Below are 20,849 nucleotides of genomic sequence, written 5' to 3'. Positions count from 1 at the left end.
GGTGGGCAGACCATATATGATGTATGATGCATGATTGCATGTGATGCCTTATGGCATGAGTCTAGCCTAGGACTTGAGGAGAGGAAAAATATTTTCGAACTGGAAGAGCTCACATAGAGTCTCTTGAGAGTGGTGCTTGGATAGACCACTGATATATGAGAGTGGTGCTCTGGGAGGCCACTGGATTTGGGAGAGTCGTGCTCAGATAGGCCACTGGGTTGGGTGAGTCTCCTCTAAGTCCTTAGCTAGTGTTGGAGCGGGGTATGAGGTCGAGGGTTATTCCCTTAACCAAGTACTCGGGAAGGTGCGTGGATCCTTGCGGATAGTCGATGGGCGAACTCCACAATTGACTTGGTTAATGCATGCCAAGGTCGTGGTAAGCCCGTACCCAGCTGTGCTATACCTGACGGTGGATCTGGACTTCCAATTGTGTAAGTGACATCATCCGAGTAAACCCGAGTGAGGATTATATATCCTGTTTAGCTGTGACCGAGCGGGCGCATTGGGCGTGAAAACGGTTGGGGTGGTTTCGGTAGGATGGAATGTCACTTATACAGCTCTATTGTTGTGGAGATCTCCTAGGTGTATGCGTGAGGACGCATTAGATGATTAATATGCATTGATATCTGCCATGAGATGCATTTATTGCATGATTATTAATATGATGAAGTGTAGTGTTTGACTTCATGATCGGTGCATTGTATGTTATGCATGAGTAGTATTGGATAGAGTGTATGGTGAGACTCTATGAATATGATTGATGGTTGGATGATTGTGTAGTATAGATTATAGTTCTATACTTGTATGATTGATTCGTGAATTCTAGCTTACCCTTCTGTTTTCATGTGGTGGAACTGCGATGATCATACTTGGTATGGGAGCAGGTTAGGGCTAGCTTGGAGTTGAGGTGTCCGCTGCGAGATGGAGAGTTTTGATCCTCATGTTGGAGTTACCATTTTGGGTAACGATTTTGTCTGTGCTTGACCGGCACTAAGAAATATTATTTTTGGGATGACTGTACATATATGGAATTTTATTTTATAACCAAAAATTTAGATAATTTATTTTTATTTGTACATGTATGTATGAGTTATCCAGCTTAATATTTCTCTTAGTTCACTAGCAGTAGTGCGATTCCACTAAGTTTAGAGACCATGGCGGGTCGTTACAATATCGATGGCATTGGGCATGAGGAAAGAAACTCATCTCAAGTTGGAATGTAATCGGGCATGAGAATGTTGGGAGGTCTCTATCTTGGTGACGTCAGACCCAAAGTTGAGTGGTGTCCTGCGTGGCCAAGCTATATCTACCTAGATGACATTGGGTGTAAGTAAGGTGAAGACTCTATGCCTAAAATGAGGTCAGGCGTGGGACTTTTCCATGTCGGGCGCGAGGTCTCAAGGGCCTTTGCCTTAGCCATGTTAGGCACAGGTTGTATAGCATCAGACATGAACGAGGCGAGAAAGCTTCTTGCCTAGAGGGCACCGAGTGTTGATGGCTAAAAGAAAATGTGTTGTTTGATTAAATGAATTGTTGCATATTATTGATTGAGTTGTTAGTTGAAAGTTTAGATGAGTAACAAGTTGTTTAGTTGTGTTGGAATTTTTATATGCATGATGTTGTTGTGTTGTTGAGATGAATGACGGTTGAGAAGTAGAATATGAGTAGTGATGATTATGTTATGAGATGTAGAGTTGTATGTTGATTATGTTGCTGTGTTGAATATGTAAGAGTTTTTTATGTTGTTGAGTTGTGATAACTAGCCTAGGATTAGATGAGAGATTTTTTTAAGTTGCATATTCTATTGTGTGGATATCGTGCTATGGTGTTTTGAGAGCACAACCTTATTGAAAATCCTTTTTGGGAAGTTGACCCTTGAAGTGGATAATTGTCTTGAATTTCCTTTAGGACTTTGCTGGTATTGTGTGTGGGAAGATCCAGTCACACATGTATAAAGCGACTACAGTATAAGGGGCAGGTTAAGTTATGCTAAATACAAATGACCAATCAAATAAAGTATGAAGTCGAAAACTTAGTTTCTAATTGATTATTGGAGGGACGTAGTATTTGGAGGTAGTCAATGGATTAATCTAATAGAAGACTTAATTAAGCTAGCTAATGTCGTGGTAGACCCTTATCTAGTTATTTTACCCAAATAATAGCACTAAACTTCCTTGTTTAAGTGACGACATCTAAGAAACCAAGTTATTGTGTTATGAATTTATATTCAATTTGTTGTCGATATATCAAGCTCCAAAAAGATCGCCCTATGTTGTTGGTTTGGTAACTCATCTTATGTTGTAGGAGATCTCCTAGTTGAAATGGGTGATGACGTATGTAATTGTTATGTCGTAAATATTGTGTTGTTGTGATGATCAATTTGTGTTGAAAATACTATAATATTGAGTTCGTATTATGTTGTAGTAGAATGAGTTGTTTGTGTTAGACGTGTTGAAACTAGGTCGTTATGTTGATATATGTTGTTATAGTGTGATTTCTTATGTTATTAGCAGTGTTTAAAAACCCGGATCGAACTGGTCGGTCGGACCGGTTGGACCGGGAACCGGTGGTCCAGCCAGTCCGAACCTTAAGTTGAATCGGTTATGCAGTCGACCCGTTTCAAACCGGATTGAACCAGTCAATTTTCCGGTTCAACCGGTGAACCGGTGGGTCAAACCGGTTCAACCACTTTTTTTTCTTATTTTTTTTTAATTTTTTTAAGGGACCATAAACCATAAAAATAATAATGAAAATTGAATCTCTTAATGGAAGAACAAAGATTCTTATTAAATATAACAATGATTACTTGTTCTAATGTATTTGTTTATATAATATACAACTTAAATAACTTTTATAGTATATTATTAATTTTATATTATATATTTAATAATATAATATATATGTAGATATTACATATATTATTTTGTGATATCAATTGTAAGCATATTATATATGTACATATTATTTATATTTTTAATTTGTATTAATATACAGTTTAATATGTAATTTTTTTTTTATATTTTGTTACAAAATAAAAATAAAAATAATTTAAATAAGATAGAAAAATTGAAATTTAAAATAAGATATGAATTTATTAAAATTTATAAGTATAAAATATATTTAATATGAATATTTTTTAATAAAAATAAATAAAAATCGAGTCATGCGGTTCAACTAGTGACCCACCGGTTCAACCTTTGACCCACTGACCCAGAACCTTAACCGATTCAATGACCGATCCAGTTTTTAAAACTATGGTTATTAGTATTGAAGATGAGATGATGATGTAATGATGTATTTACGGTTGTTCATGTTTTTATATTGTATATACGTTATTATTTATATTATCATTTTATTGAATTTTTATTGTAATATTTTAAACTATATATTTGTTAACTTATTCAAAAGTTCACTTTTATGATTTCTTTTGACTACAGTCTACATTGGATAAATTTTTTTTACATATACTTAAAAAATTATAAAACAATAAATAAGGAGTGAAAATAAAAAGAATGATGTTATTTTCTCCAAAGATTATAATTGAAATATTTTCCGAACAGTAAAAAATAATTTATATTTAAATTATTAATTAATATATTGGGTCAAAATATATTTCGAATAATCCTTTGGAAGGATGTATCATTTTTCAAATAAAAATTACTTCTTGACAACACGATTTGATTGAACTTCTTTTCTATTTTATCCTTTTGAAGAATTTTAAGAATTTTTTGATTCAACTCTTTTGGTTAATAAATTCGATTTGACTTTTTTTTCAATGAACTCTGTTGTCAGCGGAGTTGCAGCAACATCTAGATGATGACCGTTGAAATAATTGAATCTAATTTCATATAATCATGAACGTTATATAAATTGTTAAATTATAATATAGTAGTAATATCTAAAATTTAAATAAATAAATAAAAAAGTACTTTTACTTTACGAAATCAAATCTGAATGGAATCCGTTATGTGATCGGCTACACGCTCCCGCATAGATGACGTAGCATCTGACCGTTACACAGTGCATCTTGCAATTTCAACATTTCTAAAGCAAAATAAAAAGGAGAAAAAAGAAAAATTCGTCGTTGGACTTGCTTTATTTTTTTTTTTTAGGGGAATAAACTTAACTGATATCATTCAAAATAAGAGGTGTAATATATGTTGGGATAAAATCATAAACGTGAGAGCTAGCATAATATCTTGACGCCCTAGCTAAGGAATGAGCGACATGATTTGCTTGTCTCCGGATGAACCTGACCAATAGATTTGGATTAGAGTTGAGTAGAGAACGACATCTATGTAGAGTGTGACCATATTCTGAATAATAGATGTTGGAGTTTTGGATCAACTTGTTTGAAATCTAATTCTAGTATGACGTGGGTATAACCTTGATCACACACCCACCGGATGGATTCTAGGAGAGCCATGGCTTCTGCTTCGTGGGACGGGACTACTCCGAAGAACCAGCCTGACTTGCTTTATTATTAAAACACTATCTTTATTATTATTTTTTATTATTATTTAAAGATAAGTAATATCTTTAAAAAACATTGAAATCGACCGATTTAACCAAAGATTCACATGATTGATTCAGAAATTAATTGTACAAACTGGTGGTGCCCATGAAGTTTTAAGGCTAAAATTTTAAACTTGTGACTTGAATATAATACATCTGTTTCTATTATTATTATTATTACTACCAAGTACCAACAATTTAATTATGTATTTATTAGTTAACCTAATGACATAATAGATGATACGGTACTTTGATCGAAATGAATTTAATAACAATGCAAAAACATGAGGGGGTTTATTAATTATTATGGAGTGAACTAGCAGAACAGGTTTCTTATAATATATAAAAATGATTCTATTATTATTTTTAAATTTATATAAACAATAGTGTCAATTCCTTTCGTGGCTTAGTAGTTTGTAGTTTTGTACACGTCTTCTCAAACCACTGAAACGTTGAGTTTGAACGTGACATCAAATAAAACTAAATTTTTATATACTATTTATTTTAAGAGTTTAATTTCTATATGTTAAAAATATATTAAAAAAATTATATTATCAATTAATAAAAAATAGTAAGTGTAACTTTTAAGTTTATTATTATAAAAATAAACTTGCCATAATAATTTATAAATTTTTTTATATAAACTATGTATATCATTCATAAGAGAAAATCTTGTTTAAATTCAATAGGATCACAAAGATCTTATGTCATATATTAAGACTTGAATTCAAAATCATTAATTAATTAAGTCAAAATAATTATGTACTAGTTGATTCATGTATTTTATAATCAATGACAATTTGTATTTGAATGATCTTATAAATTTTCTTTATATTATTGATGCATAAGTTATTTATTCTTATTTTAAAAGTTATTATTCTTAAATTGCTTGTAATTATGTCCTTTGATATATGTTTATTAATTTATTTTATTTTAATCCATTGGATAGACATTTCGATAAAAGAAAAACAATAAGTCTTGCTATTTAATAAACATTGATATGTAAAGAGAAAAGTTTTTTTTTCCGTTTAATATATATATAAAAGAAGAGACATGTTTACTCTAAGAGAAAATTTAGTTAGATTTATTTCGTTCAATAACTCATATTTTATATCAAATTTCAATGATTCAACCGTTGAATTTAAAGTTCTTAATGCATAGATAAAATTTATAAATTTTTTAAAAATTTGAAAATTACTTGATATTTCGTTTTATTAATTCAAGTTGACGAATAATTATAAAAGTATTTTATATATTGATTTGAATTAATGAAATGAAGTATCAAATGATTTTCAATTTTTTTTAAAACTTTGTAGACTTAATCTATGCATTAAAAACTTTAAATTTAATGATTAAATTATTAAAATTTGGTATAGAATATGAATTATTAAATGAAATAAGTATATATATAAATACAAATATAAATATAAATATAAGTTCTTGGGATTCACGAAAAGGTGGACATAAGTCAAGGTTAATTAACAATACATTCATCAGCCATTTTTTACCTAACAATAGATTATATACCAATAGGAGATTTATAAGAGAAACAACTATGGGAATAGAATGATCCAACCATGTGGTTATGGAATTAAATACTTATGTTGTTAATGACTTATGTCGTGTCTTTTAGATGATTGATTATGTTTTGGGATCTCTTGCACATTGTGTACTTAAATTCCTGTATGCTTATTTTTCCGTCCTCGTGTAAGGGATGGTCAGAGTTAGATCTATTCTTATCAATTAATTGTGTTCGGATCTCTTAAAATATTTTAACACAATTTCTCTCATGTTAATATAGAAATTTAATTATAGACAGATGATTGTTCTATGGATCTTGCACTATAATGTGTTCACTTTGGTCGGGTTTCATTTCAGGAATGCTATCATCAAAATAGGAAGAAGAAAATATTAATTGTTTATGATAATGGACCATAATCGGGTGAAGTTAATCTCATATAGCTGGCCTATCATAATAAGCCCGACTAAGCAATTAAAAGGCTCCATGAATCTACCCATAATATATGAGGGCAACTCTATTAATTTAGTTTACCTTAATTCATTACATATGTTGTTTATCTCTTTGCCTCCATCAATGACAAATTAATTGACTCTAAACAACTTATTAAAGGCAAGCTTATGTTTTTATTGATTGTTGATGAAATAAATTAAAACAAACTAAATTTAATTGTGCTAATTTTGTATCTCAAGAAAAAAATTCTTAAATTGTGCTAATTTTGAATCTCAAGAATTTTGTATCTCTATGTCTTTAAATTGTGCTAATTTTGAATCTCAAGAAAAAAATTCTTACAAGATCTTCACAAACAAAATTCAAATTAATAAGTAAAAAATCTTATTACAATAACAACCAAAATTATACCTTTTTTTTCAACTTAATTTAAAAATTTTAAAAATCTTTAATTAAAACAATACATTTTAAGAATTGTCATTTAAAGGTGAATTTATCACGTGCTATGTAATACAAGAGACAAGACAAACACAATACAAAAATTAAGTCACATGTATTAATAGTAAATGTGTCTCATGTTTCTTCTTACTCGAGCATTTGAGAAATTGTTATGCAATATATAGTGTAACATCTTTCTTTGGTCAATAAAAAGGAAGTCGTCACATGTTAATGCATACATCTTATTACAATTTAAAATAATTTTATGCAATTATCATGTATTTTGTTAGTGTATGACACCTTTTTCACTTAAGTTCATAAAAAGAAAAAAAAATAATGTGTTAATGTATTTTTTTGTGTAGTTAGCCGTTAAAAATATAATACTTTTTCTTTAAAATCATTGTGGATACAATGAAAGTGCAGTTTAAGGGTGTGGATTAGGTATAGAAATAATAGACCACACTCTCTTTAGAATAATCCTTTAAGTAGGTTCTTTTATTCTCTTTCAAGATAGATGTTAAACCCAAAGGATTACATGGGTAATGTCTAACACATTAGGGGTGAAGTAGTAGCAATGGAAATAGGGGTTTCAAGAATGAAAATTGGTCTTGGAAGCAATCATGTGGATTCTTTGTTCATGATGCACATTATGTTGTTATTTAGACTTTTTAAATGTAATTAATTCCAAATAGTTGGTCATCTTTTTACAAAACATAAATTCAATATTCATTAGTACAAAAATTACTTTTAAAATTGGTTAAGAGGAAACCAATTTTAAAAGTAATATGATAACATTCATGATAACATTTTTGTAAATAATGCCATCACTTTTAAAATTGATTAAAATTTAACCATTTTAAATGTGTTTTTTTAAAATTGATTAACCTTTAATCGATTTTAAAAGGTTTATCTAATACTACTTTTAAGATTGGTTATTTAAGAACCAATTTTGTATGTAGTATATAAAATTGGTCATACAAAGTCAATTCTTAAATACCCAATCTTAAAAGGTTTGTTTCCTTGTGTATTTCACAATCTCCTTTGCTTTAATCCCTAATCCCCACTCCAAAATGAGCTTACCTAAAAGGATATGATTATACTTGTTATGCGAGCAGGGCAAGATTAAGTAGGAGGATGAGTTAGTTTTGAGAGTTATGTTAGAAGATGACAGTATTGCCCTAGTGTAGTTAGTTTTGTGACAGTTACTTGACCAACAATCTAAGTTTATACTTTTAGTTCTAGATTACTATATTTATATACATGTACAATTATAGATGTAGTCTCATTGAGAGATTTACTCTATTGTCTCAGTTGTTGATGAACTTTCTATACATATATTTATTGCTACATGTATATCCATGGATTATTTTTATTTACATATTAACTCTAAGTAATTAGATTTATGTTTTTCACTATTATAATTATTGAGTTATAAAGTGTAAAGACATGTTAAGTCATTACAATTAGATGAATGGATGATAATGTAACCCTACTAATTTACTTTGATTAATTTCTTTAGTACATAATAATAGTAATAATAAATTAAAAGCCACTAGTCATTGGGCCTTTAGCTTATCTGGAAGGCAAAAAGAAAGCCAACCCCACAATACATTTTGGGCTGGTGATAAACACACCTCCACTCTCATATAAACACACCCCCTTTTTAAAAAAAAAAATATAAAATGTCTAAATTACCCTTTAAAAAAATGAAATTCTTAAATTTACACCTCCCTTCCCCCACCCTCCTTCCCCGCACCCCACATTTCACACCCCTCTTCTTCCCAAAGCCTCTTTCCGCTCAATGTTATTAAGCAATATACTTTTACAGTCATTCTGAATAGAAAAAAAGGACTAGTCCCACCATAATCAGCATAAGAAAGGTTCTTTGACAGTCATAGCATTTCGAAAAGTACTTTTACAGTCATTAGCATTCCGGAAAGTACTTTTCAGAATAGAAATTATTGTTCATATAATTCCGGAAAGAACTTTCCGTAATAGTAACTTTAATATTATGGAAAATACTTTCTGGGATTATATAACAAAATATTTCCGGAAAATACTTTCCGGAATAAGAATTTAATATTATGGAAAGTATTTTCCGGAACATTTTTATATAATTCCGGAAAGAACTTTTCGTAACAGTAAGAAGAAGAAGAAGAGGAGTGCCAGAAAGAGAAAGAAGAGGGGTGCGCAATGTCGGCAAGTGATTTTGTATGAGAAAGACTCTTACTTGTTCTATGAAAAGAAAGATTAGTACAAAAATAACTTTTAAAATCGGGGTTTTAAAATCAGTCATAAGGTAGCCATTTTAAAAGTGACGCGGTGGCCTGTACTGCAACAGAACGGCCCCAGAACGGCCCTTGCTGCAAGCAGAACGGCCCTTGCTGCAAGCAGAACGGCCTGTACTGCTTGCAGAACGGGCCGTACTGATTGAAGAACGTGACGTACTGCTTGCAGAACGAGGCGTACTGAAAACAGTACGGCCCGTTTTGCTGCAGAACGGCCAGCACTGAAAACAGAACGGGCCGTATTGCAAGCAGTACGGGCCGTTCTGCTTGCAGTACGGCCCGTTCTGCTTGCGGGGAAGGGGGTGTGAGGAAGGGGATGCGAGGAAGGAGGGGTGTAAATTTAGGAATTTTTTTTTTTAAGGGTAATTTAGATATTTTATATATATATATTTTTAAAAGGGGGTGTGCTTATAGGAGAGTGGAGGTGTGTTTATCACGAGCCTACATTTTGGAATATTTAGCCCACATGGGGTGGTTTGGGCCAGCCACCTGTACAACTTTATGTATATTCCGTTAAACCTAATAACCTCCAAAGAACCATCTATTTTATTATGTGCGTTCTTCGTTTCTTCACCCTTTCTAGTTTCTAGGTCTCTAACGACACGCCACTGCCCAATCCAATCCCCGAAACAAATATAACATTTTTTTTATATTAAATTCAATTTATTTGTTAAGGAATGAATGGATGCAAAATAATTGATAAATGAATGTATGAATTCAAATACTCATAAATGATACATTAAATTCAGTATATTTAATAATAAGTGTGCATTTAAATTCTACTATATATTAAATGATCATCAATTAATATAATTCATTAAATAAATAAAGATTCATAAGTTTTTACTCTCTCTCGTCCTTTTTATTAGTATTTTAGACCTTTTCTTTTGTTTCAATTTTTTTTTATACATTTCAAATAATATTGATTAACTTTCTTCACATATATCTTTATTAACAACTGTTATTCTTACCAGTTTTTATTAAAGATATTAAATAAGAATGTTTTACACTTATAATATTAGTATTACATATTTTCTAAAACATGTGTGAAAACTTCAAACATGAAATAATTATGGTTCGAAGAGCGTAGTTTTTAAGATTTTATTCAAAACGTTTAAATGCTTTAAAAGTTTATTATTTGACATTATTATTTGACAAAACGTTTTAACGCATTTAAAACTTAAAATTACTCCCTCCATATTGGTATTTGAAAAATGTTTTAGAATGACGGATGTTTTTAGTTTTTAATGTAATATTAATTTTTTTAAAAATTTTTCTCCTCATAATTTCTTCAACTACAACAATTAATAATATTGTATTTATTGTGATAGTAAAACTGTTGTAGTAATGTGTTATTAATATTTTTAATCTATGTGTAAAAACTTTAAATTGGAGTCATTTTGAGATAGAAAAAATATTTATTAGCTTTTAAGTTACGTAAATGTACTTTTGTTTCACAATGGCAATTGCAATATTTGTAAAATGTCCAAAAATAAATGATGTTTCTACTTTTCAATGTTGTATTAATTAATTTTTTAATAATTTTCTTTTTTATAGATTATTCAACAAAAAGTAATGCATGTTTTTAGAGGTTAGACTATTTTAATAAGATTGTATAAAAAAGTATTATATTTATTGTTATTATTCTTAATTTATGTATAAAAATCTTAAAATGTGGTCATTGTGGGATGAAGAGAGTATATAATATTACATTCATTTTTATATATAAAATCGAATTATTTAATATTCGATAAAAATAAATTTATCATGTTTATATATTTTTTCTTAAATTATTATTATATTATTTCTCTTTTCTAATTAATACTCATGTATATCTTATAATTAATTAAAGTACATATTTTATATTATTTTTTTGACTTAATTAATACTCATATTTTTCCTAACTAATTATAGTACATGTTCTTAAAAATAAAATTATAATTAAAATATTTTACCACATTAAGAGAATACTTTAATTAGGAATATTTTAGTTTAAAAATAATTAATAAAAAATATATAAATTGAGTCTAATATAAAGAAATAAATAATTATTCTATTTTAGATATTATAAATAAAAATATAGGATATCATACATAATAATAAATGTTGAAAATTTAGTCAATGAAATATTTAATACGTAACGTATTACTATTTTATCACCCCATTAAATGATACTCCTTGAAATCTCTCTTAAAATAAAGAAGAGAGATAGTGCTCTTTAATTCCATCCTATAATAAGTGTTTTATGAATACCAAGAAAAGTTAATAAATAAATAAATATAATAATAATAATTTTATAAAACTAATCTTATAATTAATTTTTTTTATTAAAAATTATGTGAACACAACAATCACTTTTTACATAATATTATTAGAAATATAAATGAAAAATAATTAATTAATACTTCATTAAAAATGAACATAACTTTTATTTTGAATATTTTTTTCACACTTATTATGGGAAAAAAAACATTAATAAAATTAGTAGAAATTAACTAGTTTTCTTAATTAGCGCATTAGATACTTAAAATTTTCTTATCAATTAGTCCAAAGAGAATATAAAATAAATAAGTTTTGTTGTATTCTTTCTAACCCAAACTAAAAACCATTTTTTTTTACCGAAACTAAAAACCTTTATTTATTTAATGAATGACTTATATTAATTGGTGACAAATTGAATACTTAGTGAATTTTAAATATACATTTATTATTAGATATAATGGATTTTAATGGTGTTACTAATGAATTTTGAATTCAGGCATTCATTCATTAATTATTTTACATTCATCTATCATACTATTATTTATGAATTTTAATTTTTAAAAATAAAATACCAGATTTGAAAAATAAAGACTAGTAAATGAAAAAAAATGTTGTATAAATTATTATATGTTTTTAAAAAGGAAATGTAGTATTTTTTATACATTAACATCCCATCACAAAATATATTATATGATAATTTTATTGACACTGTAGTTAATAACTCTAAAAATCACATTAAAATCAATATTTAATTAATTGATAGTGTGAACTATTTATGTAAAATTGTTAAACTCTTAAAGATATATTATAAATGATTAATATTGAATACTTAGCCAATGAAATATTTAATGAGTAACTCGCGAACGTATCACTCGCGTCTACTATAAAATATATTTTTAATACATATTCATGAATACATGGTAAGTCAATTAAATATATTTTATTAATCATTTTGTTTTTCAATTTTTTTTGTAATTTATTAACATATGTCTAAGAAAAAAATACTAAATGGGAAAAAAGCACATATATAAGAATACATGTACACATTGGAAAAAAAACATTTTATTACCTACAAATATTTAGTGAATTTACAAAATTATGTGGATTTTACCTTTATTCAATAACATACCATCAATATCTTTTTTTTTTTTTTTTTTTTTTTTACAGATCGAACATCAATGTCTTTAAAATACACATTAAGGAAAAAATTCAGTTCATTGTTTGACTTTATTAATTACTATATTCAAACCATAATAATTAAGAAATTAAATAAAATATAAAAACTTAATGTACTTAAAACTTTAAAAAAAAGTATTACTTTTAAGTGCATAAAATAGAATTAAAAAAAATATGTACTAATTATTTTTTTACATTATTATCCTATTACAAATCACCCTGTTAAGTTTATTAATTTTTACAATATAATTACATTGAAAATTACAGCAACACTGATTTTTAATTGAATGATAAAGTCATTTTTTTTATATTCATCAAACTCTTTAAAATATATAGGTAATGTATTCTAATATATGTTGAAAATTAATTCAATAATGTAAGTTACTTTTTTATTTTACAGCAATGAGTAACCTCAATAAATATCATTTTTTTAATGCTTATCCATGAGTTAAATATATTTTATTAATAATTTTTATATATCATTATAAAGATTATATATTTTAATATATTCAGTGTTTTATCAATAAAAATATTTATTTGTATATGTCAAAAAAGTATATTTATTTATAACTTATTAGTATATGTGTGACACTCATCTACCCTCAAGAGAGATATCAATTAAATATATATGTAACTTGTAAATTTTGAAATCATCCTCATTTAAAGTCATAAAGAAAATAATTAGGTAATCTGAAAATTAAATAACAATTACATATTTAATGTACTTGAACTAAAACAAAAACAGTTAACATAATTTCCTAACTATTCTAAATATCCAGTGTCACATTAACATCAGAGTCTCCACATACACACCTAGATCTCTTCCTGCTCCTCCCAAAATTGAGGAATATTGTCTGCAAAACATACAAAAGACATGTTAACAACAAACAGGGAGAGAGAACAATCTCACTTTATAGGGAATGGACCGCAACTCTCGACATCTCATCCCTTCATAATAAACAAATACGATAACAATAATTAATACTTGAAATATAATAACAACAATTCATACTTCAACTATAATATCAAACATTTCATATTTCAACTTCACTTATAAATACCAACCATTCCATTCACAAACACATATATAGAAATGCAATGCGATGTACACTTACATCTAAATGCATGGGGTACCTAATCATCATCATCAAGAACATACAGTTGGTACCAAAGTCTCGAGCTAACCCTAGGCTACTAACACATAAGTGTTCCCACCAAGACACCAACAGATTCCCACTAGAATCACAAAATCATGCAAATATCATGTATGTCACCACCAAGCAAATGCTTTTACATCAATACATAATGAACATCTTATGATTCATCATTTCACCAACATCTATATTCATCCACGCCAAATGTCATCCATTAACATAAAAATCATCATTCATCATGGATATATATATATATATATATATATATATATATATATATATATATATGTTTACATTCCTCGTTATATAATCAATCATAAACATCATAATGACATCATTTTAAAACATCAAAGAGGGTCTCCTGACAATTCGCATTGGGCTTGGAAACCCACACTCGACTTTAAGCCAAGACAAAGAGCACCCAGACTCTCTTGCGGCCGACTTCCTAAAGTTGCGCTTGGCTTTAAGTTGAGGTAGGGAGCACCATAATCCTCTTGTGCTTGGTGTGGACATTTTCCCACCTAGTGCCAACTAGTATGGACAATGCCTTCATGCACGCCCAACATCGAGCACCTAAGCTCGGTGCCGCGTGCGATCCAACACCCAAACACATCCACATTGGAACAAAATCTTGAAACAAACATAACCCAATCAATCATACAAGTTATAATTACTCAGAACATGTTTTACATCCATAAAATTCACAAATTTCAGTGTCTACAACTTTTATCCCTAAACTCTTAAAATTACATTAAACTCTTAAAATATATAATTAATATATTATAATATCTTTTTTTTTAATTTGGTCAATGAAATGTTTAATGAGTAGCTCACTAACTGTGTCTACTAATAAATATGATACGTTCAATTGTTCATAAAAATATTTAAGTTATACCATTTTTAAATAATATTTAATTATTTTATATTTCAATTATTCAATGTACCAAATATTTATACCATTTTTTAAACCATCAAATTCTGTAAAAAAAAATTATCAATAGAAATATTTATTTGTAACTTATATTAACCTATGTTTAAAGATATAATTTATAATTAATAAATTATTAATATGGGTAGTATTAAATTTAATTTTCTTAACGACACCAAAAAAAAGCTTAATTTTCTTAAAGAAATATTTTTGAGTATTGTGAATAAAAAAATATATAATTAAAAAAAAAGCGAAAAGTCCACTAAAAATATACAGTTAATTAAATAAAATGTTATTTGTTGAAAAATCTAAAATAACACTTTTTAATTAACAAGTTACAATGAAAAAGTATATTTTTCATTAACACTTTTTAAATAACACTTTCGTTCAAAATATTTTTTTTAATTTATATGTAGAAAGAATCTTCTCACCATATAAATAAAAATTAACAAGTCATAATGAAAAAGTATATAAAATATGAAAACCCAATTTATTTAAAACTAAACAATTATTTATAACTCTTTTTAGTGTTTTTACCAAATAAAAGAAAAAAGAACATGTATTATTATTTTTATATCTTTTATTATATATGTAAATCAAATTAATCAACTAAAACAAGAGTGCATTGTTTTTTGGAATTATTATTTAACGAAACATATTTAGTTTTTTTTTAACAAGAGTATTTTAAGACTTTTTACAAATCTCTTTTCTATTTTAATCTATTATTTTTATTTTTAAATTAAATTATTAGTTGTTAAAATAATTCATATTAAAATATAACTTATTTATTATAAATTAAAAATATAAATTATATAATAAAATTATTTATTTTATAAATTTAAATTATTATATAATTTAATATTCTAAACTGTTTATATATTACAAGTTTCAATCATATAAAACAAAATTTTACCTTCTACATTGCAGTAGCAATCATACCAGTTATGGTTCAATTATTAAACATATTGACTTTAATAATTCTAATAATTATTTACTAATAAAATATTAGAAAGTTGTTATAATTATTTAAAAATAATTTAAGATTTTTTTTATATATAGAAATATAATGTTCCATTAAAAAATAGAGATAAAAAAACAATTATATCTCCTATATTTCCTTTATAATAATTATAGATTACTTTAAAAGTTACATAAAAAATAATTAATATTTTTAATTAAGAAATAAAAAAGGAAAAATAAGTAAAATATAAAACCTTGATATATAAGTTATATTTAAATACCAAAATACTACCGCAAGTAATAATAAAAAAGTTAATGATACCTTTTTTATATATGTAGTTTTATTTAATTTACTTTTTATTTCTATAATTTAAAATATTTTAAATTTTTTATATTTATATTTTTAATTCTTATAATTTAAGATAGAGTTTTGTTCTTATTTTTTTTATAATATTATATTTTTTATATTGACGTGATAAATATATTAATTTAATATTATATATTTAATATTAAATTTATTTTATTAAGAATTATTTTAAATTATTATTATTAAGAATTTTTTTAGTGACCTTGACATCAGACAATAAAAATTAATAAGATTAAAAAATAATAAATATAAAGGCTAAAAAAATTATTTTAAATTATAAAATAAAATAAAAATTAAAGTAAAATTATAAAAATTTAAAAAATGTTTTAAACATAGCAAAAATATTATGCTTATTATTACTTTGACTAATGAACTTAATATACGCATTGACTATTAACTGTACTTAACAGTTACTACTGGATAGTGGATACTTTCATAACTCATTGTATTAAAAAGCCTAAAACATTTATGAAGAACATTTACTCCCAATTAATGCCATAAATGAAGCAAATTAAAATATTTTCTTACATCTTTTCCATTAAATAAAATCACAAAACCTTCTTTTCCATCCCCAACATAAAATAAAAGAGAGAGAGAGAAAAAAAAAGAAAAAGAAGAGAATGGAAGAAGAAAAACGCGTATTCTGAAAAAGAAACCAGCCACCTCAATCTTTTCTCTCTTCACCGCTTCTCTCTCTCTGATAATTTTTTCCCCAATTTCACAAGCAGCGAAAATTAGGGTTAGGGTTTTCCGAAAACCCTTTCGTTTCGCTCGCTGCAACTGAAAGGGTTCTCACAAGCTCTCTGCGATGTTTTCTTCTTCCTCAGTCATCAAATGGAGGTTCCACCACAAGCCCATGACGCTCCTGCGGCTATGCACACTCTCTTTGCTTCTCCTCTTCCTTTCGCTCGACGGCGTCGTTTCCTCGGATTCCGACAAATCAGTGCTCCTCCAGCTCAAGCACTCGCTCTCCGACCCTTCGGGCCTGCTTGCCACGTGGCAGCCTTCCACTCCCAACCACTGCGAGTGGTCCGGCGTGCTCTGCGACGACTCCGCCGCGCGCCGCCGCGTCGTGGCGATCAACGTCACCGGAAACGGAGGTAACCGGAAACCCCCTCCCCTGTGCTCCGATTTTGCTGAATTTCCCCTCTACGGGTTCGGAATCAGAAGGAGCTGCGAGGGTTTGGGTGGTGCATTGTTCGGGAAAGTTTCCCCTCTTTTAGGTAAACTCACCGAGCTTAGGGTTTTGTCCCTTCCCTTCAACGGCCTCGAGGGCGAGGTTCCGGAGGAAATTTGGGCCATGGAGAAGCTGGAGGTGCTTGATCTCGAGGGGAATTTGATAAGTGGGGTTCTCCCTGTGAAGTTGAAAAATCTGAGGGTTCTTAATCTAGGGTTTAATAGGGTTGTTGGCGAGATTCCGAGTTCGTGGTCTAGTGTTAAGAGTTTGGAGGTTTTGAATTTGGCTGGGAATGGGATTAACGGGTCTGTTCCGAGTTTTGTGGGGAGGTTGCGAGCGGTGTATTTATCTTTTAACTTGCTGGGTGGGGCTATTCCTTCGGAGATCGGAGAACATTGTGGTGGGAGGTTGGAGCATCTTGATTTGTCTGGCAATTTGCTTGTTGGGGGGATTCCGGGGAGTTTGGGGAATTGTAGTGAGTTGAGGACGGTTTTGTTGTATTCCAATGTGTTGGAGGATGTTATTCCGGGTGAGCTTGGGAGGCTTAGGAATCTTGAGGTGTTGGATGTGTCGAGGAACACGCTTGGCGGGCCGGTGCCGAGGGAGCTTGGCAATTGTTCTGAGTTGTCTGTGCTGGTTTTGTCTAATCTTTTCAGTCCGATTCCGGATGTGAATGGTACCGTGAGGGACTTGGGGGCGGAGCAGATGGTTTCGATGAATAGTGATGAGTTTAATTACTTCGAAGGTACGGTTCCGGTGGAGATTATGAGCCTTCCTAAGCTGAGAGTCCTGTGGGCGCCCAGGGCGAATATGGAAGGCAGTTTAATGAGCAGTTGGGGGACGTGTGGTAACTTGGAGATGCTCAATTTGGCTCAGAATGATTTCAATGGGGATTTTCCTAATCAGATTAGTAGCTGCAAGAGGCTCCATTTTCTTGATTTGAGCTCGAATAACCTTACTGGTGAGCTGGCTAAAGAACTTCCTGTGCCTTGTATGACTGTGTTTGATGTTAGTGGGAATGTATTGTCTGGCAAGATTCCTGAATTCTCTATTGGTGCTTGTCCGTCCCTTCCTTCCTGGAGCGGAAATCTGTTTGAAAATGACGATCGAGCCCTTCCATACAAATCCTTTTTTATGTCTAAGGTTCTTGGAGGGCCCCTTTTGTCAGCCGTAGGAGAAGTTGGCCGTTTCGTTTTTCACAACTTTGGCCAGAACAACTTTGCTGGCATGGAGTCATTGCCGATAGCACGTGACAGGCTGGGGAAGGGGTTGGTTTACGTAATCCTCGTTGGAGAAAACAAGTTGCCAGGACCGTTTCCTACTAATTTATTTGAGAAATGTGATGGGTTAAAGGCGCTGCTTTTGAATGTCAGTTATACTATGTTATCTGGTCAGATTCCTTCCAAGTTTGGTAGATTGTGCGGGTCATTGAAATTATTGGATGCATCTGGTAATCAGATTACAGGGCCAATCCCCGCTGGTTTGGGGGATATGATCTCTCTTGTTTCTCTGAACCTAAGTCGGAACCATTTACAAGGTCAGATTCCCATCAGCCTTGGCCAGTTGAAGGATCTGAAGTTTCTCTCTTTGGCTGACAATAACTTAAGTGGCTCCATCCCTACCAGCCTTGGGCAATTGTACTCTTTACAAGTCCTGGACCTTTCTTCAAATTCTCTTACTGGTGAAATCCCAAAAGGTATTGAGAACTTAAGAGATCTGACTGATATTTTGCTCAATAATAACAAACTTTCTGGACAGATTCCTGCTGGTTTGGCAAATGTCAGTACACTGTCAGCATTCAATGTGTCGTTCAATAACTTATCTGGATCCTTGCCTTCAAATAGTAACTCAATAAAATGCAGCAGTGCTGTTGGGAATCCATTTTTGCGCTCTTGCAATGAAGTTTCTTTAACTGTGCCATCATCAGACCAAGGGCTGGTTGATAATTCTAGTTCTTATACTGCTGCACCACCAGAAGCTACGAGCAAGAAGGGTGGGAATGGTTTCAATTCTATTGAAATAGCATCTATAACTTCTGCATCAGCCATTGTTTCTGTTCTTCTAGCCCTGATCATCCTTTTTATTTATACACGGAAGTGGAACCCTAAGTCCAGGGTTGTTGGGTCTACAAGAAAAGAAGTTACAGTGTTTACTGATATTGGGGTTCCATTGACATTTGAAAATGTTGTCCGTGCCACAGGAAATTTCAATGCTGGCAACTGCATTGGGAATGGGGGATTTGGAGCAACCTATAAGGCTGAGATAGTACCTGGAAACCTAGTGGCAATAAAACGTCTTGCAGTTGGACGATTCCAGGGTGTTCAACAATTCCATGCAGAGATTAAGACCCTCGGAAGGCTTCGCCATCCAAATCTCGTCACTTTGATTGGTTATCATGCCAGTGAGACAGAGATGTTTCTCATATACAACTATTTGCCAGGTGGTAATCTGGAGAAGTTTATTCAAGAGAGGTCCTCCAGGGCTGTGGATTGGAGGATTCTTCACAAGATTGCATTGGATATAGCTCGTGCACTTGCATACCTGCACGATCAGTGTGTACCTCGTGTTCTTCATCGTGATGTCAAGCCCAGTAATATCTTGCTAGATGATGATTATAATGCTTATCTATCTGACTTTGGATTGGCTAGACTTCTGGGAACCTCAGAAACTCATGCTACCACTGGCGTAGCAGGAACATTTGGCTATGTTGCTCCTGAATATGCCATGACTTGTCGTGTTTCCGACAAGGCTGATGTGTATAGCTATGGTGTAGTGCTTCTGGAGTTGCTCTCAGACAAGAAGGCATTGGATCCTTCATTTTCTTCATTTGGGAATGGCTTTAACATAGTAGCATGGGCATGCATGCTACTGCGACAAGGCCAGGCAAAGGACTTCTTCGCCGCCGGCTTATGGGATGCTGGACCTGAAGATGATTTGGTAGAGGTCCTACACTTGGCTGTTGGTTGCACGGTTGACTCTCTCTCAACCAGACCTTCAATGAAACATGTTGTGCGGCGGCTGAAGCAACTTCAACCCCCATCATGCTAGCCATTCGATCATCCTGATGAGGCTGTGATAGTTTGATTGACATAGTAATCTTAGAAATATTGTAATTTGTGATTTAGCATCGAGTCCTTTTTTGTGGGACTGCTCTTAGGTTGAGTTGGAAATTGTACTTAATCCCCTTCCCCCTCCTTCCCTGTACATTGTAATATAGTTGTGCCCCCAATTTTCGATGCTCCTTTCCTGATTAGGTTAGGGGGCTTGGTGATGTTTCTGCAGAAGAATGCAGAGAATTTGATGTCCAATGCCATACTTGTCTATTCCAGTTTGATTTGTTCAATAAAATCATAGAATAGAATCAAGTTTTCGGAAAGAAGTCTTTATTGCTTTCTCCTGGTGATGTTTTATTTTATTTGGTTGATGATGTTTTTGAAGAAAAAAAATGTCTACTAGTCCCTGCAAGCAGTGTGTATTTTTGGGTATAATGGTGGTAACGAGGTTTGAGTTTATTTATTACCCTGTATATACTGTTTAAACCACTAACTATTAATTTTAACTGCATCTATAATCTATGGCAGATTACGTGAGCTGATGGGATTTTCCAAAAATACT

General features: G+C 30.5%; 1 protein-coding gene across 1 annotated transcript; it reads left to right on the top strand.

Moving 5' to 3' along the window:
* Positions 1–16,619: 16,619 nt before the first annotated feature.
* LOC109802051 (LRR receptor-like serine/threonine-protein kinase RPK2) lies at positions 16,620–20,613 on the top strand. The gene has a single exon (XM_083073084.1). It carries the CDS (start codon positions 16,866–16,868, stop codon positions 20,280–20,282), a length of 3,417 nt encoding a protein of 1,138 aa, XP_082929210.1. The 5' UTR covers positions 16,620–16,865; the 3' UTR covers positions 20,283–20,613.
* Positions 20,614–20,849: the final 236 nt, after the last annotated feature.

Source organism: Cajanus cajan, chromosome 4 (assembly GCF_000230855.2).
Source record: "Cajanus cajan strain Asha chromosome 4, NIPB_CcT2T_4, whole genome shotgun sequence".
In the NCBI taxonomy this organism is placed as follows: Eukaryota; Viridiplantae; Streptophyta; class Magnoliopsida; order Fabales; family Fabaceae; genus Cajanus; species Cajanus cajan.
This window is presented reverse-complemented; position numbering and strand designations above follow the sequence as displayed.